This window comes from Lissotriton vulgaris, chromosome 4_1 (assembly GCF_964263255.1).
Source record: "Lissotriton vulgaris chromosome 4_1, aLisVul1.2, whole genome shotgun sequence".
In the NCBI taxonomy this organism is placed as follows: Eukaryota; Metazoa; Chordata; class Amphibia; order Caudata; family Salamandridae; genus Lissotriton; species Lissotriton vulgaris.
This window is the reverse complement of record NC_141691.1, coordinates 408754445-408780228: the sequence shown is the minus strand read 5'-3', so window position 1 is coordinate 408780228 and position 25784 is coordinate 408754445. Positions and strand designations below refer to the sequence as shown.

General features: G+C 43.3%; 1 protein-coding gene across 1 annotated transcript in view; it reads left to right on the top strand.

The window, feature by feature from the left end:
- LOC147718813 (xaa-Pro aminopeptidase 2-like) overlaps positions 1 to 25784 on the top strand; it is a 598118-nt gene that overhangs the window by 530454 nt on the left and 41880 nt on the right. Inside the window, exons 17-19 of the mRNA XM_086918810.1 lie at positions 2069 to 2138; positions 3842 to 3946; positions 21003 to 21062. Of these exons, the coding sequence (XP_086774936.1) occupies positions 2069 to 2138; positions 3842 to 3946; positions 21003 to 21062 (235 nt within the window). The remainder of the gene's footprint in view (positions 1 to 2068; positions 2139 to 3841; positions 3947 to 21002; positions 21063 to 25784) is intronic.

Sequence of the window (25784 nt, the reverse complement as noted above, 5' to 3'; positions counted from 1 at the left end):
AACCATGAAATATATCAAATCGGAAGTGGACCGATAGAACCAAAGCATGCATTGCCTTTATAAGGAAAGACAGAGAACCCAGACAAATGACTAACAGTGGTGTCCCCTTGACAGGTAGCAAGAACGAAAAGAACAAGACTTGGATTTTTAGCTCTTTCGCATGCCACAAGTGGCCAAAAATGACGGTCATGGAACCATGCAGAACAGGCAATGCCACACACAAAGTTCACCGGGCTCAGGATGCCCAACATGCTTGCAACTGGTGGCTGTATTCCATGGGGGGCGTGAATGCCTCATTTACTTGTAAACGAAGGTAGCCTAGAAGTGCCATTGACGAGTTTAAAGGCTGTCTTCATATACATTGCACAGTTGAAGTGTATAAGTGTGGGGACTCGAATACTTAAGTGTCGTGGGTCAGTGAGTGTGGAGACAGGATCAAAAAGATAACTTGAATAACAATTCTGCATTTCGTTGTTTTTATCCCTCAGTGCATATGAAACAGTCATACCGCAGTGAAAAATAAATGGAAGTGTAACTAATAGATGAGAAATGTACGCTTTAGTTATGGGTTTCCTCATTACAAAATTCGGTCTCACACACTTGTCACACCAAGTTTTGGAATCTAAATCATAGACAACAATCAGTAGAAACCTTTTATAGGATTTTACAAAATGAATAGTGGTTATCAATTTCCCTGCACATTGAATGACTATGGAAAATAAACATGGTCAGTCACTCAAAGAAAGAAAGCCACGCGTGTTTTGCTTCGGGTGGGATTGTGGCACTTGGTACAAACACTTGTGCAATCAGTGATAGCCCACAGTGCACTTGCATGCAGTGTGGGACACTACTATTGCTTGGTGGTGAGGCTGGGGTGGAATACATTACAGCAAAAAGTGCAACAACTAAATAATTAAAATCCCACTTACCTGCCGCTCTGACGGCTGCCATCTTCCTTCTCTCCTCCGATCCTGGACTCCTACTGGCAGGCTCCTGGATGCAACATGCCAGCACTTCTCTCATGCTGGCAATACCATTCCCTGCACGAGAAAAGTGCTGGGATTATTGGTCTAAGCAGTTTCGTTTGCCGCTCAGACGGTGCATTGGAGCCTGGGGTGTTTTTCCAACCTGGCTGTGCAACAGAGCGAGGATGGAGCAACTTAAGTGTGCGCGTGTGTGGGTCGGCTGACCAAACACACATGCGCACTTAAAAGTGCTCATCATTCCCCCCTGCCATACCTCTCCAACAGGATTGCCTGGCCCCGCCCCGATGAAAACTCCGTCGTCAGCAGTTGGGCAAAAATAAAATGATAACATAATGCTTTCATTATCATTTTATTTTTCTTCTTTAGCAGGGGGCGGCGCTCCAACGCCATTACGGAGGAGCCGCTCCTGCTTGCACACGCCCCAAAACAGAACCGAGGATGTGAACTATGGGCCCGATTCACAGAACTAACTTCAGACAAAATCCTAAACTTACTACTTTTGGTATTCACAGAAGTTAGGATTTTGTCTTAAGTTTGTCTTAAGACAAACTGAAGACAAAATCCTAACTTCTGTGAATACCAAAAGTAGTAAGTTTAGGATTTTGTCTGAAGTTAGTTCTGTGAATCGGGCCCTATATGACTAAACTTCATTTCATATAACTAGGTCATTCTATATCAAATGCAAACAAAATTACATGAGAAAACCAAAGTAGGAATTTCATCAAAGTTATGAATACATAGGTTACAGCAAGAGACATGGACATAAAAATTAGAAGGAAAGCTATAGAAAGGCTTGGGCTGCGCACATACACCGTAGGCATTAACTCTCAAAGAAATTAATAAAAAGTGTACATATTCAAGTGAGTTTACTCTTTCAAATGCGATATAAACAACATCCATCGTAAGCAAGATAAAATATATTTATTAGTGGGGTAGATATCGCCTTTTACTGAAAATCACACATCAGATCATGGGTATGACATTGTTATGTATATTTGTAAAGATTGTAACCATTTGGGCGTCATATGTGCAGCCAGCTTTATTCAACTGTGACTTACACTCTTCTATGGCCTCCCCTTCAGGAAGCCTATACCAGAGTGTTGATGGGAAACATCGACCTGACCACGCTTGTTTTCCCTGCAGACTACTCAGGTAAGTCTGAGGCTTTACTTCACACACTTCATACAAGAACAGTAAGTCCTTAATTTGTTAAGTAGTTCTTATAAAACTTTTAAAATAAATAAATAAATACAGTAATGCTTCATTGCAATGTTAACTTCTGGATAAGGAATGTAGAAAGTGTGAGAGAAACAATATATTTTTTTATTGTATACATTCAACAAAATGTCAGTGACTGTCTCTTTAGTAATGATACCTTTGTACAGTTTACCACAATTATTTTTCTGGAAAATCTTTTTTGAAAACCTACGCGTATTCTGAAACAAGGGCATACCACATCAAAAAATTGATATGATCTTACATTTTAGAGCCATGTTCTGGCCCCCAAGCTGGGGCATTCCTTGAAGGGAATTCATGTTTTTGGTCGCAGGATTTGTGGATCAACCGAATTGAAGTGGAAGAGATTGAATACATTAGGACCCACTCGTAAACTGGGCCACAGCTTTCATTGCTAGATTCATAAATCAATCCTTGTTTTATGAATCATGTTTTAGTACATAACAGAATCGGATAAAAAAAAATAATGACTGAATAGGTCGCCAAGATAAACATGATGGGCCATTAAGCATGTATAACTTTGGTCATGGATCTTCTTTGGCAATATAGCACTGAGCACACCATTATGAACATCAGAAAAGTGCTGCTCACACACAGACACCAGAGCACACCTACTGTCTGGTTCTGCCTGACTGTGGCTTTCAGAACTGTGTGCCATTAGATACCCCTGCATCATTTCCATGATTCACGGTGAATCGTTGGAGTTGACCTATGCTGCCTCAAAATATTCCTAATTTCTGCACCCACAATGGAAAGGCTCAGCTCTGTCATCCTTGTCTTCTTCAAATGCAGGGTGTCTCATGGAGGTGACAACAAATTCATGGCCCTCTTTGCTATTTTTAGACATCAACCAATTCAGCAACCAGATGCATGCAGAGGACAGGCCCATACACTGATATTACACCTTTGTGAAGAGAAATTCAGAATTCACAGACTCCCTTTGAACGCCCTCAAAGTGTAAAGACTGTGATGTGCAAAATAGATGATATGGTAATAGGCGTACTACATTATTGATCATCTTCATTGTTATTCTGAGCCCTAGGTTTCCTCATACCAGTCCTACTAGGTCTCCACCCCTTCTCTGTGGTTTCTTCAAAAACGTTCAAAGTTTAAGCATTTTATATCAATCAGGCAGGAGGAGGGCTCATAGCATCTTTAAAAGAAGAGGATGGGAATTGTGAAAATATTAAAAAGAGACAAGAAAATAAGTTATTAGTCATTCAATGCAATTTTAGTTTAGAAGGCCTAGGCATGCCACATCCAAAGCACACCTCCCTAAATTAGCTATGGTTTTTAATTTTAACTACTAAGGAAATCAACTACTTTTACTTAATACATATTTGTAAGAGATTTCACAATACATAGTTACATCATGTGATCAGAATAATGTTTAATGGTTATTTGATATAAATTTAGCATTGCTCATGATCCTACATTGCAGATATGTAATGTTTTCACACCATATATAGAATCTAAATCTGATTAATCTGCTGGGAAATCAGCTTCTTTATTCAACTAAATATAACGTTCTTTTTACTTTTATAGTGTGAAAAAATTGTTACCATTACATATTAGATAATAGTCATTGCACTAATTTTCCATTTTGTTTCTGGATATAGGAAGAAGCCTGGAGGCCTTTGCCCGAAGACCTTTGTGGAATGCTGGACTAGACTACGGGCATGGAACTGGCCATGGAATTGGAAATTTCCTGTCGGTCCATGAGTGTAAGTTAATTCATGAGGAAGTAAACTGACCCAATATGTTTATGCAGCTCACCGACAGTGAAGTATTTGGAGTAGATGAAATACCTAATATATAAAAGGAAACCTATTGCTTTCCAAATTTTGCTTAAAAAATGATATCACATTATCAAAGAGCAATTGTCTATACTTTGGCTTGTACAATCAATGAAATCCGAAGGACATCGAATGCAATGATGCAATGATGTTATCTTCTTTGGAGAAACGAAATATATCATTCCACTACTTTTGTCTTCACACTTCAACATTATACTCCAGTCCTATCACCTCCATTCACATGTATTACCTAGATATATATTTACATGTGATCAAGTCCCCTGTGAGGGACGAAACGCGTAATGGCTGTGCTGCGCTGACTATGGAACCTAAATAAAGTTCAGCTGACGAAGCCACGGTGGTCTATGCTCTTTTCTTGCCGAGGTAAACCGGGATATCAAGGAAGAGTTTATATATATATATATATATATATATATATATATATATATATATATATATATATATATATATATATATATATATATATATATATATATATATATATATATTGGTATAATTCAGGTGTATAATCCTGCAGCTGTTGTAGCAGTCATTCACTGGTCATGATCCAAAGAGGCTAGTCACACTGCACGCAAAATGTTGGAAACTGTTTCCCTCCTTCAAATAATTAACTTTATTAATAAAGATAATCACTCATGATGTATAGTTGCCTAGTCCCCATGCCTAATACTAGCATTATTTCAGCACTTTCCTCATGGTGTGAAGTGTCTGAAGCACATTACTGTTGAACGAATAACTACCCCTTCCCCTAAACGTAATCCATGCACAAACCCGATTCCCTTACACATCCTCTTACCTTTAACCATAATCCATTCTCTTACATTTACCCTACCCTTTACGTCAAAGAGTGGTGGGGCAGTTGGAGGTCTTGTGCAATCAATGTTTTTGTGTGAACAGTTCTGTTTGCCCCTTCCTTGTCTGGAAGGGTTCAGGCTGTTTACTGATGATGGCCCTAAACTTTTTCAATAGGGATATTAAAAGAAAGCAAAGTGGTCGGGTACAAGATGGGGCTGGGGACAACCTAGGGCATGATCGGAACTTCCACATCAGTCTGATTGGTAGCCCTCCTCTGGCAGGGATAAAGTACTCAGGATGGAAAGAGGAAAATCGTTTGTGATATACTTTCCATTTAGTGATACCCTTTCATTGCTTCTCCTTGTGGATTCTCCCACAATATGGGATCAGCTCTCAGTGGACTTTAATATAAGGAGCATACACTTTTCACCAATATTACTCATTATACAATGTAATGCCATCCGTGAACTTGGTTTATATCAATTGGTGTTGGTAGTAATTCAAAATCGTAAATGTTACATTCTATTCTCTGGCCATGCTCACCTGTCTCGCATGTACAGGACTGACGACTCACACATATGCATTAGATTTGATCTACAGAACACCTCTTTTTGGGATGCACATTCCAACCAAAACCCGTGTTCTCAACACATCTCCCCAATCCCTACATTAAAGTTAGTCCTTACCACAAACATTCAACCCATCCACCTCCAATATCCCATACTTGGGCTGTCATCCGACGACCAACACAGCTCTCCACACTATCGTTCCAATCTCACCCATAAATGGCTATAGTAGTGCATCACATGCAAGACAAAATGGTGTCAACATCAGGAGCACAACATGGCTTATATTTAAGAACTGACAAGTCAGTGTAACTGTTGTCACTTACTCACCAAAAAACCATACACCAGAGAAAAATGTAGATACAACAAGAATCAACTTTACACTCTCATGTGCTCAGCATCACATCATAAAACACCAACTTGAATTCTGTTGTATATATAGATACACTATACTGAAGTGGACCGATAAACAATCAAGCTCCTATTGTGAGAACAACTGAAACGTGGTCCTGCAAAATGGCCCTACTCATGAAACACCACAAAATCCTCTATAGAGGAAGCACATTTTACTTTCACAACAACTAATCGAAACTTAAGGCTGAACAAACTCTTTATTTACTACACACTATAATCATCAAACAGGCACTACCAAACAAATGTTCCTTCTGTGCGATTTATGACCTTCGCACAAAAGTTTTCCCTTCTATAGAATGTGCTTTAATGTCTAACAATAGTGGTTAGCGCTATCCAAATCAATATTATCATTACTGTTTCTATTTTTTAAGCCTTAATGCACTGAGGAATGTTGGTGCTAGGAAGCAGAATAAAATTAAACAAAAAGCCGAAGGACAACAGCCCAGACATGGGGAAGATATAAGGCACGAGACCAAGCCTGACAAATATCAGACGACAGCTAAAACTGTGAGAATAGATAGGTTTATTAGAACATGTTGAAGACTCGGAAGCTGGACATAGGACGCAGATCTCAAAGGAGATCAGTGCAAACCTTCGCGCCCAGCACAGATTAAGCTATGACATTCGAGCAAGTCGGCTTAATTCAGAGTATGTGCACAAGTGACTCAGCACTTGGCAGTTGTCACTGAGCAGGCTAAGGGGTCATTAGGCAAGATAGAAATAAAGGGTCATCTTGTGGAAGGCTGTATGGGACAAGCAAAGTGCTTTGAGATACATCCTGTTTTTATGGTAGGTAGCTGAGATTTTTTTTTGCCTGTGAGATGGGGTCGGAATTCTTGAAACCTTGAACTAGTAACATGGCCTTGTTCTGAAGCTGTTGCAACTCTGAGATGGACTGCTCCCAGAGGCCCAGACAGAGGGCATAACCTAAAAGGGATACAATGCAAGGCCCTACCACTTCCCAAATCTCAACAAGGGGACAACAAGATTAATTTTTCTCAATGTCTTAAGCTAGGCAAATCCTATGAACAAACCTTTCTGGATCTGATTTAAGAGTAAAATACAACTTTAGATCAAAAATATAACAAAGCCATGATGCCAATCCTAACCCTATACTTCATTGTGACCTTTGTCCTCACCCTTTCCCTAACTAAAGCTAAACATGCTAATGTGTTTTAATATTTAAATGTATATTTTTAAAGAGTTCCTAACTGTTCAATGATTGCTCTCACACTAATATTTATTTCAGATTTTTGGGTTGTGATAAGGGATGAATTTCAGTTTTATTTAAATAAGTAGTATTGGTCATTTATCTTTATAAGGTCTCATATGATTCTGATGTGATAGGCAGTGTAGCATCCTGCTACAATAATCACAGACACAATTCCTTATTCTTACTGGAGCTTTATTATCATGCTTCCAACCTGTCTCCTGTCCCTACACTTTATTATCATGCTTCCAACCTGTCTCCTGTCCCTACTCTAACTGACCAGTTCCTTTCCCCGGCTCCTCCTGTTCCTGCTCCTCCTACGACTCCGCCCCCCAACCACTAGACTACCTCACACATCTCTACATCTCCCCCTTTCTTGACAAAGTGAGCTTAATGTCCTCAGTGTTCGCAGTTCTTCAATCCACCACACGGGTTGGCGGACGGTCTGTTCTTCAAGCCTCAATAGCGTCGAGTCAGTGGTGGGTTTGGCTTTGGTCACTCTTTCCGGTGTCTTGATCAGGACGTTCTTGACCACAATGCGGGTGAGCGGTTCACTCTCACGGTCTGCAGTCCTCATATTTTCTTCTGGTGGTGTAACAGTTGGTTCGGGTGCTCGGTCCCTTTCATGAGTGGACAAGGTTCTGGTCCTTTTATGGGGACCTGCGCTTACCCTTGCCCCTTCTTGTCTTGTCCGGTCGAGGGCGACACTGTCTTTCACCTCTGGGTCATGCCCATCAGACAGTATGGTATTATCTGACGAGACTGTCTTGGTTCGGTTCAGTAACTCATGCACAACCTCGGATTGTCTGACGATCTCATTGTCTATCTGTGCATGGGCATGTTTTTCACTCATCCGATGATCCCTCTCTGCTGACATGTCCGGCTTTCTCTGCGGACTGGCTGTCAGGTCCCTTCCCGTCCGATGACTAAGGTCCGCTGTCTCTGTTTTTCTTTTATAGGTCCTTTGAGTCAGCCTTTCGGACCCCTTCAGGGGTGACGGTGTCTGGTCCATGTCCGGATATGTTTGTGATTGACATGACAGATTGCCTTGTGGCGTGGCTGAGTAATCAGAGACCTTAGTGTGTGTTACGTTACTCTTGACAGGAAGGGTGCCCTTTGGTCCTATGGCGCGGTCGGGTGGTTGACGCCGTGGCTGTTGTCGGGACCATGACTTGGTCGACTCACGGGATCGGACAGCTGTGCTCTCTGGGTCAGAGAAGTCTCTTGTTGACCTCCAGGATCGGACGGACGCACTCTCTGAGTCAGAGGAGTTCCTGGACATGAACGTGCTTTCTGGGTCAGAGAAGTCTTTTGTCGACCTCCAGGATCGGATGGATGTGCACTCAGTGTCAGAGAGATTCTTCTCCCCTCTCCTTCTCCAACTTTTCTCTGAAACTGTCTTTGGTAGTGGATTTTTGAAGTCCGTAATCCATGGCGAATTGTACTTCCCCTTTGAGTTGTCGTTGAGATGTTTCTCCGTGTGCCTTTGTCGGAACGTCTTCAATGCTGTCCCATTTGGGAGGTTGTTTGATGATCCTGTGCTTGTTCCTTGTGCTTGATCCCAAGCGTCTGCCTCATTGCCTTCTTGTTTGGTTCGTTGCAATGGAGGATCAGTCCGTCTTGTGTGACCTGTTTCTCCTTCCCTCTTGTTGGATGCTCCAACACTTCTGATTTGAGTTGTATGTGTTCTTCGGCCAGGTGTTTCCTTGGACTCGTCTTCACTGCTTGTCGACTGATGTTCCTGCGCCGACTTCCGGTGTTGACCAGTGCGACCCATTCTTCTCTGGTTATTCTTTCTCTCCCACTTGCTGTGCCGGATGCCCTCTTGTCCAGGGATGCGATCTGCACTTGATCTTTCCCCATCAGAGCATTGTGTGTCATACCTTGAGTGACGCCTTGAGGAACTCCTGGGAGGTGAATGACTTCTTGGACCGGTCTTTTGGATGGTCGCCCCTGGGTCATCTGATTCCGGGTGATCCTTGGTTGACTTCGAGTGGTCGGATGTTGAGGAGTCTGACCCTGAATAATCTGTGTCACTTTCTTTGTCACCGTATCTTTCCCGTTGTCTTTTTGCTGGTCTGCCTTCCCTCTCTCTCCTTTCAGTTCTGTTTGTTTTCTGAGTTCTATCTTCCTCGGTATCTTGATGATTTGCGCTTAGGTGCACGTCTTTCAATCCTTCTCTTGCTTTGATTTGCATTCCAATGTCGGCCTTCTTGATGATCTCCTTTAACGACCAATGACCTTGCAGGATCTTACACTTTGTGTCAGGATTTGTGCACCCTTCGATGATCCGAAGTCGAACCGCATCCTCATTTGTGAAAGTGTTGAAGTGGCAATCTCGTACCATACTTTGCAAACGAGTGATGAAGTTTGGCAGCGGTTCGCCTGGTTCCTGCCGTGCTGTATTGAAAGCCATGCGATTATGGTCCACATCTGTCTGTGCGTTGAGATGAGCACAGAGCTCCCTTTGGAGTCTTTTATAGATTTCGGTGTCCTCCTTGGAAAATGTCCTGATTGGGCATCGGCCCTCCGGACCCACCAAATGGAGGAGTAGTAGTAGACACTTCCTCTCTCTTTGTTCACCATTGGCTTTTAAGAAATCTTCTAGTGCTTCGAGCCACCGGTGTCGTTTGAGATCCGAGATCCAATCATCAGTCTGCATCGCCGGGGGCGGTACTTCACTGTCTGGAGTGACCTGCGGTGCTACGTCTCTTCCCGCCATGAGAGAGGGAGATTCTGGTGAACGAACTTGGATGGTTCTACTTTCTCCGGGGTCCTCTGTAGGACTGCCCTCCTCTGGGTCTTCTGCAGTTCTGCCCAGCAGCTCTTCTCTCTTCGGCGCTCTTTGGTTTGTGCTCAGTGTCGTCTTTATCGGTCTCTTGCATTTGCTTATGCTTGTTCCTTTGTGCTGTTGTCTTTGCTTGGTCCTTGTGTTTGCTTGTGCCTCTTTTATTTTAGAGACACGTGCTACTTCATTGCATTCGCCACTGTGCATTCGCTTGCGTTTCTCAATGTTCGCGTTTCCACCCGTGCTGACATTTGTTTTGTCAATGCATGTGTGGTAAATCACTCTTGTGGTTGCTCGTGCTTGTTAGTTGATTCACTCTCGTGTTTGCATGTGCTTCTTCTGTCTTGGTTGCTAAGACTTGTTCATTGTTGTTCACGCGCCATTATCCACGCTTATTTACTTGCCTTACCAATGCCTAATTCTTGGCATTTACCAGTGCATGTTTATTTGCATATACCAATGTTTGGTTATTTGCATGCACCAATACTTGTTTGTTCCCTTTCGCCACTGCTTGTTGGTTCCTACTCGCCACAGTATGTCTGTTGGCTCTTGATAGTACTTGTGTGGTCTTCGCCAGTGCTTGTTTGGCCTTCGCCAGTGCTTGTTTGGCCTTCGCCAGTGCTTGTTTGGCCTTCGCCAGTGCTTGTTTGGTCTTCGCCAGTACTTGTTTGGTCTTCGCCAATGCTCGTTTGGTCTTCGCCAGTACTTGTTTGGTCTTCGCCAATGCTCGTTTGGTCTTCGCCAATGCTTGTTTGATCTTCGCCAATGCTTGTTTGGTCTTTGCCACTGCTTGTTTGGTCTTTGCCACTTCTTGTTTGATCTTCGCCAATGCTTGTTTGGTCTTCGCCAATGCTTGTTTGTTCTTCGCCAAAGCTTGTTTGTTCTTCGCCAATGCTTGTTTGTTCTTCGCCAATGCTTGTTTCTGTTCTGTTCGCCAATGCTTGTTGTGAAACTCAGCTCGCCTGACCTCAAAATGGCCGCCTACAGTTTGCACAGGGAGGATGTCCCAAAAGTTGCCTGACTCAAAGATGGCCGCCGTGATCATCTACAGGCACTACTTTCTCTCTCTTCATTCGACCCCTTTTCTTCACACAGGACTCACCGGCAGTCGTTTTCAGGATCAGCACACTCCGGATTTGGCTCCCTCTGGTCAAGGCCACAGTCAGGTGAGGATGGGGTGGGCTCCCGCCTTACTTTGCAGGGTCCTTCGGCGGGGCATGCCAAAACCCACGCATCCAGCGTGAGGTTTTCCGACGTCTGGATTCACTCGGACTCCAATTTTGCCGCGCTCAGCAGCGCTTGGCAGTGGACCTTCACGGGGGCAGTCCACACAGGATTCACTCCTTACCGGCCACAGCAGTCATCAGGTTCGACTGTGGTGGACTCCCAGGTCACTTTTGCAGTTCCCGCTCTCTCGCGCCGACGACCTGCCAAACCTCACGCATTAGGCGTGAGGTTTTCCCGATCTCCGACAGCGCCCGGGCTCAAATTGCAGCGCTCTTAGCAGCGCTTGCTGGCGGCACGTCGGGGACGCCGTCCACGGCTCTAGGGCACTTCTTCTTCCTTCCTGGGCACAGTACAGGGTCGGAGTGGGCTCCCGACTCCTGTTTCTTTCTGGCTGCTGGGTTACACACACTCGGCGGGGCTCGCACTTTCAGCGCCACAGGGTTTCTTCGACCGAGCGTTTCAGCGCTCCCAGGTCGGGATTTCCTCGGGATTCCCTAGCTTCTTTGGGTCGCGGTTACTTGTTCTGGGCCACAATCATCAGGCCTCAGCTTTACTCGGCAGCGGAGCTCTTCCCTCGACGCTGCATGGGGACAGGGTGTCTGTATGTGGTCTCGTGGGCTGCGGTCAGTGTCATCCCACCCTCGTCGCCAGTTGTAGCATCCTGCTACAATAATCACAGACACAATTCCTTATTCTTACTGGAGCTTTATTATCATGCTTCCAACCTGTCTCCTGTCCCTACTCTAACTGACCAGTTCCTTTCCCCGGCTCCTCCTGTTCCTGCTCCTCCTACGACTCCGCCCCCCAACCACTAGACTACCTCACACATCTCTACAGGCAGTAATAATAGATCATTATCCGCACATTTTGAAAATCTTGTATGCGTAATCCCCTATTCACAAATCACATATATGCATATTTTCCTTCAGTTTTTCAACAGTAGCTTCTACTGCCTCTAAGAACACTCCATAAACAACTGCATGTTTCTTTCATCCCTGATTGTTCATAATGATATATAAGCATCTATTCTGAGGATTTTTTGTTGCCTTGGCCATTTCAAAAATATTTAAAAGGACTATATCTGCACTGACCTCACAGTGAAAATTGGCTTTGTAAAAATATCAAATTAATTATGAATTATTACTTTTTTAAATGTATATATTGTGCCAGTTGGGCGATCCTGCCTCACCAGATCCACCCCATCAACAGTTTTGCTTCAAGAGAATTAAACGCTGGCACGCCTTGGATTCATGACAAGTAGCAACCCACGATTTTCACACTTGATGATATTTGTGCAATTGTTTGTAGCGAGGTGTGGCTCACTGGTTAGAGGCGGCAGACCCGGAGGCTGAGAACGGCCCGGGACCAGGGTTCGATTCCCGACGCGGCAGGGTCGAGGACCAGGGTCAGCGGACTGATAATTCTCGCCTCGGTGCCCACTTTGGGCAGTGATCACACTCGGTAACTCTGGGCATTAAGCTTGCCTCATCGCTACAACGGCCCCCCACAGACGCCGGGGATGCCTGGCTTCACCTTGGAGATACCCAGCATGGGACCATCTCACAGGGAAAGCCAGGACGGGTTCCCCAGCGGTCATTCGCGCCAGGATACTCCGGTAGTAATTGAGCGCGCTACAAAACACCTTACATTTACATTTTACATTTACATTGTCATTAGCATCACAGAAAGAGTTATGAGAGATGTATTTATTTACTTACTTATTTATTTATTGTGAATGTCAGCAACAGTGAAGGACCATCCCAGAGGGCATGGAGTACATAATGCTCAGCAACAACACAATTACAACATCCAGAAGTATGTGGTCCTCTATCTGTTATCAAAATTGTGATGAAAAGGAACTGGCTCAATCCAGGAAGGACAGCAGAGAATAGTTATAAAAGTGGGAGGTAACCTGATAGTCAGGGGATCCAAAATTGGACTGAATTGTGTCTATGTTTAAATTCGTGGATGCTGATTAAAAGTTAGATGGCAAGTCTTGATGGAAAATCGAGAATATACTGAAAATGAAAGTTGACTAGGATTGCTTGGCTTATCTAAGGCATCTCTCTCTACAGCTGCATTGTAGCAAGGGACATTACCTTTATATGACTGTGTATCTGTCGATTGTGAGTAGGAATGGCTCTCAATCGTGGGTCTATGTCTCTTTTTGGTACCAGAGTTGCAATGCTTACCAAGTCCCTATCCCCCAAAGACAAAACAATGTCCTCCATTACCCCCAACAGCGTCAGCTTGGAGTTCACCTTCATTAGGTAATTTATGACAGCCAAAAGTGTTTGTTCAACTGCGGACCAATATCTGGTTCTAGAGGGACATTGCCATACCATGGTCAAGTTCCCCAGTCCAGCTCGCCCAAGTCTGGCGGAGACGTTCTAACATTTCAAGACCATTGTAAATCGAAGTGCGGTAAAGTTGGGCGATCCTGCCTCACCAGATCCACCCCATCAACAGTTTTGCTTCAAGAGAATTAAACTCTGGCACGCCTTGGATTCATGACAAGTAGCAACCCACGATTTTCACACTTGATGATATTTGTGCAATTGTTTGTGATAGACTGAGAAATAAGTTTAACACCTTGGCTGCTAGGCGTATCCCCCCCCCCCCCCCTGTGCTGGAAATTGCCATTTTGCTGGTGTCATGACGAGCTCAGCTCGTCATCAGCACAGCTCAACTGTGCAACATGACGAGCTGAGCTCGTCATGAGCATCGAAAGGGTTAAAAGCTGACAATTGAGCATATGGTCAAACTGTGCCATAGGTCATCTAATGTTGAGATTCCCAGTAGGTCCCATTTATGAAAGCCCTCCAATGTCTACCCAGTCAGAGAGGGGTTTGGCCCATCAGGTGGTCCACCCAACTCCTGATGCAGAGGGCTCTCCTAGATATTAGAAGATTACACTGATGACCTGCGGAAGAGCTTGGGGTATTGGAAGATCACAGAGATGGTCAAGCACTCATTCCACCCTGAGACCGTCAAGTTCCAGGTAATATGTGGTGTCATTCCTGCCACCCCTTAGCCAATCATTCGCCACAAGGAGATGGAACGCTCAGTAATAAAGCTGGAAATCTACAGCGACAATCCCTCCATCATATATTGATTTCCGAAATTTAGTATAGACAATCCCAGAGATGCCCCTTCCAAAGAAAAGACCATAGCAGAGAGGTCACTTCTTGAAACCATGGCTCAGAAATATAGTGTGGATAGTTCTGAAGTGTGTACAGAAATTGAGGCAACACCATTATCTGTTAGAGTTTTAATAGTTGCCTTAATTTCTATAATGGTAAATAGATTAGGGTTGTCGTATTTTGTGTACACTTTTATCAAATGATGAATACAGGAAAACAAGTTAGTCAAAATTCAAAAATAAAAATTAGATGTGTATAGTTATTTATAGTACTTTGTGGAAATATCTAAAGATGTTTAAAGTAATCTGATCTCAGCTAAAGGGTGTGTGTTTTGTATTTTTTTACCCACACTCTTTTTCAACGTTTGTGTAGTGTCTGCTATTTGCCCTGCATAATACCAACATGTGTATAATTTGCTTCCACACAATGACCAGCAGGCAAGGGGGAATTCATTAAATTTTTTATAACCTCAATTCCTGCTTAATTGCTTTATCAAACGTTGCTTACAAATTGATTTCTAGAAATAATCTTTAGGTCTCCACTACTTTTCAGTAGTATTTTCAAAACAATCATTTTATAGCTCATTACATACATTTATTTGATGCTAAACCTGGGTCTACTTTTGTAACATCTTACACATTTACTAAACTAAATGATTTATTTTCAGGTTTATTTATCCATGTGTCATTAATGTCTGAAGCGTGTGAGTTTATTCCCTATACGAATAACCACTCTGAGCCTAATTAAGAGTTTGGCAGATGGGCTATTTTGTCACAAATATAGTTGCTATCCTGTCTTCCTTATGAAATGTGCCACAAGATGTAATGCACTAATAATAAAGTGGGCAGGAAATCGGTCACGTTTATGAAAGAGTAACACGTCCTTCAAATTCTAAACCAGGCCCTCTGTTCTTCTTACAATTGGTTTGTGAATTATCAACTTCCAAACGTAAATTAGGAAACTCCTATATGTAAAACGTGTAATTCCTCAAACACTGGCAAACATGCTGTGCGTGATCACTCATTTCTCACTAGTGTCCAAATACTCACACAGCACCTTCAAACTTTTCAATAAATAGAAACTCTTGCATATCCTGGAGTCTTGAACCTGTGCTGGCAGCTCTTTGACAACTGTGGTACTATTTTCTCAACTTAGTCGTCCTACTCCCTAGCAAAGTACTGGGAAGAGGTGGCAAGTTGGATGAAAGACCTAATGGTTCTTTATCTTGTACTTGTGCCTGATGTTTTGTTGCTTGGTGCCCCTATTCCCGACCTGAGTGACCGACCCTCTTCCTCTGATTATGTGTCCTAAGATTGCTGCCAGGCTGTTCCTCCCATTCAGGTGGAAGGATGTTTGCTTTCAAAATTATTGAGACTGATGAATTTAGGAGAGTTTTGTTTCCATGTACCTCCCACTACTCCCTGTTCCCAAACTCATTGCTAGCTGTCCAGTTGTACGTATTCCTGAGGCAAAGGGAGTGAATATGGGCTTATCCTGAGGAATTGGCTGCATTTTCTTCCTATTATACATGATTTGCCCAATTATGGAATAGATGCTTCATCTATGATTATTTTTCTGTACTTCATACTTGTCCTCCCTTTCCTCAAATTAAATTAACTATAAGTAAATATACATTACACTTTTGACTTGAACAGTACTTACTTATTCTTTTAAGGTTCTAGTACTTCATTTCCTTCTTTGGCCTTCTGATATTTTGCTGTGTTTCTATTATGCTAGGACACTGTAGTTCTTTTGCTCTCTTGTGACGACAGGAGAGTAAATGTTGTTGAGTTACAAGTAAAAGGTCAGTAAAGTTATATAGGAAAAATACTTTAACATGGGAGTCTACGGAGAAACCGCAGATTACACTGTGCACAACTAATGGACTGCTCATTCTCCTGCCAAAACATGGCACGAACTATGGTGATTCGTGTTCAAAAATACCAACACAGACACAGTAAATTTTGAAGATGTCAACTTTCAGTAAACTGTATTGAAAGCATCTATAGCTAATTTCGCGATGCTTGTGGTAAAGTACATGTAAAATGTTGGCACCTAAATCTCAAGATCTAGTGCTGAACGTTACAAAATGTAAACTCTAATAACCCGCGTGTTTGCGCAAAAGCATGAAACTTGTATCATATATTTGGATGCAATGACCAAAACAGCAAAATACAAGTTGTGCGCCACACTTTGTACTTGTGTGACTTGTATCACATATTTGGATGCATTGACGACTTGTATCACCTAAAAGAATAGCACGCAAGTAATGGATCAAGTCTGTGGCCTGAGTAATGGGGTTTGAGATAAAAAAAACATGTAGAGCGAAGAGCGTGCATGAGAGTGAGGGGGTGGAATAGACGAACGTGCAGCTGACTGAGAGAAAGGCTGTGGTCTGCGTGTTTGCGCGCAGTAATGGAAAAGAAATAAAATGTACCAAAAGCATGAAACTTGTATCATATATTTAGATGCAATGACGGAAACAGCAAAATACAATTTGGGCGCCACACTTTGTACTTATGATGTGACTGTGGATGGGCTGTTGTGTTTTTCGTTTCCTTTAGCTCAGATTTGCATTCCACAGCGGATGGCCACCAATAGATAAGAATCTTTATAGCTGAGCTTAAAGCACTCCAGTATCCTGGTGTGGTTTCGTCGCCAGACGCCCCCCTCTCCCACGAAAAAAATACATGATGGTACACACAATTGCAGAGCTTTGTGTTAGTCTTTGGTACAAATGTTCTGTGGTGCAGAGGCCATAGTGAGTAGGTTTTATGTCACTTTTAAAAATCATGACTATCACGCAAGTTATGGAGCAAGTCTGTGGCCTGATTAATGGGGTTTGCGATAAAAGAAAATGGGAGAGCGAAGAGAGTGCATGAGACGGAAGGGAGGGGGTGGAATGGACGAACATGCAGCTGACTGAGAGAGAGGCTGTGGTCTGCGTGTTTGCGCGCAGTAAAGGAAAATAAATACATTTTACCAAAAGCATGAAACTTGTATCATATATTTAGATGCAATGACGGAAACAGCAAAATAAAAGTCGGGCGCCACACTTTGTACTTGTGTGACTTGTATCACATATTTGGATGCAATGACGACTTGTATCACCTAAAAGAATAGCACGCAAGTAATGGAGTCTGTGGCCTGAGTAATGGGTTTGGAGAGCGAAGAGCGTGCATAAGAGAGAGGGGGGTGGAATAGACGAACGTGCAGCTGACTGAGAGAGAGGCTGTGGTCTGCGTGTTTGCGCACAGTAAAGGAAAATAAATACATTTTACCAACAGCATGAAACTTGTATCATATTTTTAGATGCAGTGACGGAAACAGCAAAATACAAGTTGTGCGCCACACTTTGTAGTAATGGAGCAAGTCTGTGGCCTGAAGGGGCATAAAAAAAAACTCAGCGGCTGCGAAATGAAAGCCTTTGATGCAGCAGGGGGTGGAGCGGAACCCCTTGAAGTGAAGCTGCTGGCAGCACCATGCTGGGAAAGTAACAGATGGCTTGGATGTGAAGCTCTTGGAGGCAGGCGGCTCGGACAAAAGCTCGTGCACGAGAGTAAATGTACTCGTGGAAATCCGCTTTTTTGGAGAGCTTAGTTTAACTCTTGATTTCACCGCAATAGACTCGTCCTATTCATTCCTGCGGAATGGAATAGGCCGAGACCTAAACATGACTGTGCAAAACAACCAAATGTAAATAAAACAACATAAACAAAAGACCAGACAAGAGCTGGCAAGAATGAAAAAATCATAAAACAAAAGCAGCAGGAATTGATCACGAAAGCAACGTGAGAAGAGGACCTGCAAGAAGCAAACATATTCATTTAACTAGGTAGGAGCCCTTCTTGCCCTTACCTCCCTCTCAACCCACACCATTGAACTTGCACCATCTCCCCTCCTTGCAACTGTTTCTTCACTACTCTGCACCTCATTGCCAAATTGCTGGCCATTAGCACCTTGTTGAGAATTCAAAAATTCTGTATTCTGTATCTCTCATTCGCAACCAATGCGAGCAAGTGTTACCCACACCATGCCTTACTTGCCTAGGTGCAACAGAGCAATCTTTCTTCTAGTACAGAGCAACACACCTTAAATTCCATGTCTGTCCGTAATCTAATTTGACCCAATTACCACCCACAGTCTTTACTGTGAACTGTCCCCTGAATCTGCTCAAAAATCCACTGCAATCTCCAGGCTTCACCTTCACCAAATCACCCATCTGAATCATATGCTTCTCCGGGCACTCCATCCACAAACTTACCTCCACACAACCATGTTGGCACCAATTTGCTTCCAGCTGACCTACCCCTCATCATCTCAAATGGGTTTAACCCTGTGTTGCTATTTGGTGTAGTATGGTACGCCCAAAGCATGACTTTGACAGCATACTGCACAGGCCACCCTGAACTGTACGCCAATTGCATGGTACCCTTCACCATTCTGTTAATCCGTTTAACTAATCCATTTCCTTATGGATTGAATAGGGAAGTACAAACATGTTTAACACCAAGACTATCTAGAGAACTCTTCATCTGCAAAGAAGTTAATTGTGTACCATTATCCGACAATACTGCCTAAGCTCATTGAGTACATTACAACACAGAGCTAACTTTTTAATGTTTCATTCCAAATTCCTGTGAACAAAATTACATTTGTAATCGTTTGACTTACACAGCATTTACTATGATAAATTATGTAAAGCTATGTTTCAAAACTATTGGCTACTGTGTTGCAATGGGAAAGAAATACTTCTGTGTTTGAATGTGTTCACTTATACTTTGATATAGATTAGACTCTTAGAAAAGGTTGCCATATGGGGCTTTACAGTTATCACGAACGCATGCGCTTAACACAGGTATTCTAGGAGCAGGTATATGCGCTGTAGGCAGTACTGCTCGCATGAAGAAGGAACAACTACCGGTCCCTGTTTTTGTGCTGTGGTCTTTAAAGCTCAGCCCCTGAGTCAGTCAGTGCAATGTCATAAAAATAGGCACATAGCAGTATGTTACCGCACCATTTCATGATATTGCCGCCTCTGCTGTTTGTGACATAGCTTTGACACTATTGCTTGCTGTACTTGGAGCAAAACGAGAGAATTGGACCATTTTTACTGCATGCTTGTATGTGTAAGACATACAAGGGTCATAGCAAGAACAGGTGCGCTAGCGAAAAGTTGAAAGCCTGTGTTATTATGCGATTGGAATGTCCTATTACTTACCGGTAATCTTCATTACTCCGGGTCCTGTTGTCCTCGTACCCTTCATACTGACTAGTGAGATAACCTATCTCCAATGCAGAAAAAAGAAAAGTAGGAATGCTGGTACACTCCTCCCCCTCCTCACTGGGAGTACATAAGTGTACATTACCCAGCATTCCTCCTGAGGAATGGTATGAAGGGGACGAGGACAACGGGACCCGGAGTAATGAAGATTACCAGTAAGTAATAGGACATTACTACTAGGTCCCTCCTGTCTTCGTACTGACTGCGGGGGTGGCTGCTTCCTGGGCGGAGGTTCGTGGTGTGTGTACATTTCTGAGATTTGTAGGGCTGCTACCTGGGCCTCTGCTAATACCTTTTTTAGGAATTACCGGATTCAGAATGTTCTGGGGGATGACACTTAGGGGTCGATGAGTCCGCCATCATGTCTGGGGCAGGGACCGTCCACCACAAGGGCGGAGGTACCGTGCCCCGAATCAGGATGCACCCGTCACCGTGGCGGGTGCATCCCGCATCCCGCTGAAAGCACCGTCAGCCGCAATGTCAAAAATGCATGTTGTGCATTTCACAACACAACATGACAGGCACCACGCGGTGCCTGCCAAGGTGTACTGCGTAATGCAGGGGGTACCATAGGTACCCCCATGTGCACCCCTCACACCTCCCTTCACCCTGATAGCCCGCAACGGGCCCCCAAAGCAAGGACTGTATGCCTTTTCGTGGCAGCATTGCCGCCACGGAAAGGCATTCCCCTCAGCCCATCCTAATATGGCTGGCGGTGTCTGATAGACACTGCCTCCATATTAGACCTTTTCCAGCGACCGCGGCGGAAAAGTGGCGGACGGTCTTCCCGTCCACCATGGTCCCCCCGCCATTGTAATATGGCGGGGTAAATAGGTGGCGGACGGGCAAGGATGGCAACGGATCGCCACCGCCTGCTTGGCAGTGGCGATCCGTCCGCCATCCTAATCGGTCCCTATCTTTGGTTTGGGGGTGCTTCGGGCTGTGTGTTCCTGATTCCCTTTTTTTCTTTGATACTGTGCTGTTTTCAATAAACTGCTGGGTTTGCTGTGGTTCTGTGTCCTGGTGGTTTGTTGTGTGATGAAGGCCGGTTGCTGCTTGAGTATTCTCACTACGACAGGAGGGACCTGGGGGTAATGTCTAAAACGCATAAATTTAACGCAGACATTCTAGTGCATAAGCACAGCTTGAAAACAGAGAGGAACTCCCCTCCCTTCCCCCTTCTCCATACTGTGCTATTGGCAGCTAATGCACTAGCTCAGGTAATTTGGGGTTAAATCTATGCTCATTCCACACTGCAATTCCCTGAGTAACAGGCGCTAAACTCTGTCTCAGCCAGCGCAGCTGTTCATGATATCGAACCTGGTGTTATTAAGGAATTGAGCAATTCTGCAGGATGGTGCAGTTTTGAATAGTAGAATGATAGAACATTTTCTATGCTGCAAGAATCAAAACAGCTTGGGAATTGCTTCCTTGTTATCCCAAAGGTAATTTTATGTAGGTGGAAGCGGTGATTAGACTTGACTAACAACAAAATAAGGTTAATATGTCTGAACTTAATATTCATTTTCTTTGCAGGGCCGGTCGGATTTCAGTCTAACAATATACCACTGACAAAAGGAATGTTCACCTCGATAGGTAAGTATGTGAAACAACGCAAAAGCCCTGTAGGCAGAATTTCCTGCATTAAACGAAAACAGTGGTGCTGCACATCCCTGCTTTTGCCGGATGAAGCAGGATTGTGGCACAGCAATTTCCCACTAGGTAGACTGTCTCTTCATATTTTAGTATCAAACAACTGTAACTCTATGTGGCCTAAACACAGTTTCTCTGTAAATCATAGAAATTACCCAAGACCAGTTCTTAAAGGGAACTTGGTGACTGATCCCGATAAATAGAACTCTGGGCCCAATTATGACATGGTGCATTTCTTCTCGTGCAGGAACGTGCTTCAGCGGCCCCCCTGCGATGCCTGTCTATGACTCTCCTTTTTGAGCCTTAGAAAGGCACCACCGTTGGACTGCCACGGCACACACCTTCCTCCCGGATTAAATTCTTCCAGTGGGCAGTCTGACTTTGAGTTTGACAGTGTTCCTGAAGGGCACAGGTGTAGCGACCCACAGGAAGACTACAAAACTCATAATGGAGAAGTGTGGCTCAATGGTTAGAGTGGCAGACCCAGATGCAGAGGTCTGGCCCTGGACCAAGGTTCAATTCCTGCCTCAGCGGGTCTTGGGCTCAATTTCCTCGGACCTGATAATTCTCGCCTCGGTGCCTATTTCAATCATGGGTCCGACTCTGCAACTCTGGGCAATAGCTTGCTTAATCTCCTCAACAGCGCTAGGATGCCTGCTGCACCTTGGGGGTGCCCAGGAGTGGGCGCTCCACAGGGAAAAAGCCAGGAAGGGTTCCACTACGGTATGCGTACAAGCGCCGGAGAGACCCCATGTGGGGTGATGTGGGCGCTATACAAGTACTACAACATTTACATTTACATAATCAGGCTCTCTGTGTACAATACGTGTCACCAATTTTAATTTCACTATAGATATTTTTCTTCTATAATCTGCCTATAAAGTTTGACTGCAGAAGCGGGTTAACACAGTCTTCCACAGTGTATACAATATGCAGTCCTGAATTGCGAAAACAGTTTGAAATTCTAGAAAGAAAGGCTCGCCATTTGATATTTCTGAAAAGTACCCAACGTTCATTTGACCAGTAATAAAACATCTTTTATCACTGGATGGGGAAAGGGAGCAGGTGGAGGGAGGTGGGAGTGTTAAGGGGAAGGAAAGTGGCAGAGGACATGGCAGGCTGTGGACTGACAACAGGAATTGTTCCTTGTTCCTCTAAACATTAAAGGTGGTCGGGCATGGGCAAAACTAGTGTGCAACTGTAGCTAGATCCTCTTGCAATTTAAATGGACATAAAATCTGGCCTGTGAAATTCAGGTGCAGAAACACTGGGCTGAAGGGTATCTCACCTAGAGATACCTTCCTGCTGACTCGTAATCGTCTTTTTCTCGTCCTCATTCTTAAAATTAGTAGCATTGATTTTGGTAATAAATAACCTACTATTAACTGACTTGGCAAGGTAAAATCAGGGAATATAAGCTTAAAACATGTTTCTTCTAAAATGGATAACATGAGCAGGAATGAGCTGGTTACAAATAATATCTTATAATAATCTGTGGGGCATATTACCAAGGGCCTTATCGCCGCTTTAGCGGGAATTTTTCCAGGTAAAGCAGCGAAAATTTTATCGCCCTATTACCTAGCTGTCGCTAACACCAGTTAGCGACAGCTAGTTGGTGATAGCGATCATCTTGGGGCCCACTTTGCATGTCAGCGATAATTATCGCTAATGACATGCAAAGTGGGCGTGCCAAGATGTTAGCGACTGGAAACAGTCGCTAACATCGCTATCTAATATTACCAACTTTTGGAAATATTCGCGCTCAGCGCGAATATCTCCAAAAGCTAACGCCTGGCCAGAGCAGTTCTTAGCCATGTTATCCAATGGGAGGTGGATAACATGGCTAAGAGCATTAGCTCGGTTATGCATGAATATCGCTGACTTTTTCAGCGATATTCATGCATTTCGGCCGATTTTTATCGGTTAGGAGATAAACCTTGATAATAGCAAGGCTCCTAAGCGATAAAAATAGGCGATGCACGGCGTTTAAATAATAGCCGCTAACCAAGTTTAGCGATAATTATCGCTTATGCTTGGTAATATGCCCCTGAGTGTCAATGATTCACACGCAGACAAATAGATGAGAAGAGTCCATTAAGTTAGGCAATGATAATAAGAAATGTTTTTACCCTGCAGTTTCTTGGCAGGTCCAACACAGCATGTCTTATTTTATGGACAAGGTGAAAATAATAAAAGTCATACTTACATGAGTAGCACTTACACCAATATTACTATTACTAACACTAATGCTGCAAACAATACTATTATTGTGATTGCGACTATGAATAACATTGTTTGTCTCTGTACAGCAACTGTTACTGCTTTTTAGCATTTTGCAGTTGAATAGGTCTCGCTTAAGCAGAATGAGAAATATACAAGTCTGAGTTGGCTTTGCCAGTATTTGAACACACAGGGGACTATTCCCAAGCTGCTGCTTGTAGTTCATCTGGTAGTACAACAATAGTGCTACCAAAGTATTACAAACTGCTACTCACAAACCTTGAGGTGTAAATCTCCTCCTCCACCTCTACAATCGTTTCTATAGGGAGAACCTCACACAAACGTAAGTTAATTACTTAGTAGCAAAGGTGGGTGCTGCAAGGGACAGTGGGTTGAAAGACTTACTACTAAATGGGAAGGTTTTAGGGAGAAGTAAGGAGGGATTTAAGGAGGGTTAAGGAAAGCTTCACGAATGGCTATGCACCCACCCACAAAAGAGTAAGCCTGTTCTTACTTACAAACTGCACTTCTCAACTTACTGCAGCCACAAAACCACCCAAAACAGTCGTAAATCACTCCAGCTCAGAGTTGGAGTAAGTCCAGCACCTTACATGGCCAACCACTGATGCTCTAACACCCTCCCATAGAAACAAATGGAAGTAGGGACTTACAATAAAACCCTATAGGAAGTAATCTTACATTAAGTTGAATGATTTGAAATAGCTAAAAGTATAAATGAATGTAACTTAATGTTAACAGAAAGATCTAAAAATAGAACATATTTATTATTTATTACAAACTATCTGTTAAACCTTTTTTGAATTTGAAAATTAATGTAACATTATGGGGCCCATTAGGATGGCGGGTGGATTGCCCCCGCCAGGCTGGCGGTAGCCACCGCCGGCCTGGCGGGGGCAATCCGCCCGCCATCCGCACTCAAATGACCCCCCGCCAAATTAGGATGGCTGGGGGGTCCGCGGCGGTCGAATAGAGCGTCTGCCGCTTTTCCGCCCGGTTGCCTTGCGGCCGGGGCGGGAAAGGTTTAATATGGTGGCGGTGTCTATTAGATACCGCCAGCCATATTATGATGGGCAAAAACAGATGCCTTTCCCGCCACAGAAAGGCATGCGGTCCTCACTTCCGGGGAGCCCCCTGCGGGCCCCCGGAGTGAAGGAGAGGTGGGGGTGCACACGGGGGGTACCTGTGGTACTCCCCTGCATTTGCATTAACAAAGCGGCAGGCACCGCGCGGTGCCTGCCGCTTTGTTAATGCAAATGCATTTGTGCATTTTTAGCATTGTGGTGGGCGGTGCTCAGAGCACCGGCCGCCACAATGCTAAATATGCAGGATGCGCCCACCACAGTGGCGGGCGCATTCTAATACCCCCCACGGGACCCCCGCCCTTATGGCAAGTCCGCCCGTCATCCTAATGAGCCCCTTTGATTTATTAAAATACAATTAAATAACTTTTAATTAATTCTATTGATCACTTTTAATAGATATTTTACTTTTAGTGAGAATTTGTTTTTCAATTATTTAAATAGTAATTTTTTTAAACAGTAGTCCTGTAGCATGTTTTCTTTTTTTGATCAGTTTAAAATAAATATATAAAACAAGTTTATATTAATATTTAACAAAAATATATATTTTATATTTTTTGGGTCAAATAAACATATTTACTTTTCCTTACACTTTGCACTAAGGACACTTTACATAAAATTGTATTTCTTACATGTTTAAAATAAAATATAAATTCCCACCTACAGTTAAAAATATACATTTTAAAATTAAAAGCACTTTAATTATATGTTGTTAAAATTCAATTTTCAATATCATAAATATAGTTAATATTTCAATACTTTAAATTGATCTAACAATTTTTCCTATGTTTATTTTCTGTCCCTACCTCCATAGTGTTCTATGGGAGGGTGTTACAGTATCAGTGGTTGCCCACATGAGGTGCTGGATGTACTACTGTTTCATTTTTGGCAGTCGTAATTCAAATTCCGAAATCTACACTTTTGAGTAACTTAGCATACAAATTTTGTGAATAGCCAAAAGTAGTAAAGTTACTCAAAAGCGCAAGAGTAAATAACATGTGTAAATTACTCAAAAGTGTATGTTATATTTGTGAAGAGCCCCACAGAGATAATATCAATAGCTGATCTTAGATTTACTAAGAGTCAATTGATAGCTTTCAGTCTGAAATGCAAAGCTGAGACCTGAAGATTGTACGTGGATTGTTTGCAGCAGGCCTTCTAGCATGCAGGCTGTATTTTCCCAAAAATAGAAAGCCAAATTATTTTGGAGCAGACTGTCACTAGGACAGATAACACAATTTAACGAGATTTGTTTTGCAGTCCTCAGCGCTAAAACATTCCTGGGCCAGCAGAAAGACAATACTCTATTCTATGGGCCCAGGTTTACATAAAGCCCCTGCTTAAC